Source organism: Propithecus coquereli, unplaced genomic scaffold, assembly GCF_000956105.1.
Source record: "Propithecus coquereli isolate 6110/MARCELLA unplaced genomic scaffold, Pcoq_1.0 Scaffold44, whole genome shotgun sequence".
Lineage (NCBI taxonomy): Eukaryota > Metazoa > Chordata > Mammalia > Primates > Indriidae > Propithecus > Propithecus coquereli.
The window spans coordinates 5,070,272-5,071,865 of NW_012150174.1; the positions used below are offsets into that span (position 1 = coordinate 5,070,272).

Consider the following 1,594-nt stretch of genomic DNA (forward strand, 5'->3'; position numbering starts at 1 on the left):
GTTTGCCCTTCTCTTGACTTGTGCAACTCTAGTACACTGACAACTCATTCAGGCTACCCTAGCTTCTCCTTTAGTTACCTTGTTGTGTATCATATGCCTTTAACAGGAAGAAATTTGTGTTCTAAAATTGATTCTCTTTTAAACAGAAAAGTTCTAATCATAGAAGGATGATTTTCAGGTGTTTATTTAGTCCAAGATAAAACTTTGCCCATAGAACATGCAGTCATTTGTCTTTTATACATTGGGCATCTAGTAAAAGTTGAATAATAAAGTCACCTGGGCTTATTCCACCCAGGTTGAAGACTGGCTGGTTTCTTGTGGTGAGAGAATTATAGGTCTTATCTACTAGTTCCCAGGTGAAGAGTAGATAAGCTTTATCTTTTATAATAATATTCTATGGCTAATAAGTAGCAGAGAACAGGACCCAACCGTCTACTAATATGGAAGGATGATTTGGGGAAGAACAGACTAACAATTTGGAAAAATTTTTTTACTCCATAGTATTTTCATTTTCAGCTGCCAGATATAGGGCAGTACGAATTATACTATATTTTTAATACTTTTTTTTTCAGGCTTACTCAATTCCAGATATGGCCGAGGATGGGTCGATCACAGAAGATTAGTCGTAAATAGCTTTCGCTATTTTGGATATGGACAAAAGTCTTTTGAATCTAAAATCTTAGAAGAAACCAATTTTTTCATTGATGCTATTGAAACATACAAAGGTAGACCTTTTGACTTTAAACAATTAATAACAAATGCTGTTTCAAACATAACCAATCTGATAATTTTTGGACAACGATTCACTTATGAAGACACTGATTTTCAGCACATGATCAAGTTATTTAGTGAAAATGTGGAATTAGCTGCTAGTGCCTCCGTCTTCCTGTATAATGCCTTTCCATGGATTGGCATCTTACCTTTTGGAAAACATCAACAGCTGTTTAGGAATGCAGCTGTAGTCTATGATTTTCTCTCTAGACTTATTGAGAAAGCTTCAGTCAACAGAAAGCCTCAGTTACCTCAGCATTTTGTTGATGCTTATTTAGATGAGATGGATCAAGGTAAAAATAACCCATCATCTACTTTCTCCAAAGAAAACCTGATTTTCTCAGTGGGTGAGCTCATCATTGCTGGAACTGAAACAACAACTAATGTGCTACGGTGGGCAATTCTTTTCATGGCCCTTTATCCTGACATTCAAGGTGAGGATTCTCTTGATCTCAGGGTCTGTTCTTACATGTAGGGCTTATACATGTTTTAGAGTCTTTGGCTGTGTACAAAACATTTTCTGTAGGAACTCTGGCTATGCTAGCCAAGAAGAGAAATATTTGATAGTTATGGAGAGTTTTCAAATATGTTATCTCAATTCATGCAAAAAACCTCTGAGATAGGTCTTATGCCTACTTTGTAAATGAGGAAAAAGGCTGAGTCTGGAAGTGGCAGAGCTAGGAACTGAACCCTGGCTTTTTTAAATCAAAAAAATTAATTTTATGCTTTACTGTTTTCCTTTTTGTTGAGAGTGACGATACCTCGATTCTAGACTTGTTTAATTTTTATTCTTAATACTTTTGATATGTTTTTCACAACAGAG

At 35.5% G+C, this 1,594-nt stretch overlaps 1 protein-coding gene across 2 annotated transcripts in view; it reads left to right on the plus strand.

Annotated features, from left to right (window-relative positions):
* LOC105818445 (vitamin D 25-hydroxylase) overlaps positions 1 to 1,594 on the plus strand; it is a 32,259-nt gene that overhangs the window by 8,460 nt on the left and 22,205 nt on the right. The window contains exons 3-4 of one of the 2 annotated variants that reach the window (XM_012654441.1): positions 573 to 725; positions 1,098 to 1,205. In XM_012654441.1, the coding sequence (XP_012509895.1) occupies positions 573 to 725; positions 1,098 to 1,205 (261 nt within the window). Of the gene's footprint in view, positions 1 to 572; positions 1,206 to 1,594 lie in introns of both variants that reach the window. The other variant, XM_012654440.1, reaches the window with a different exon arrangement.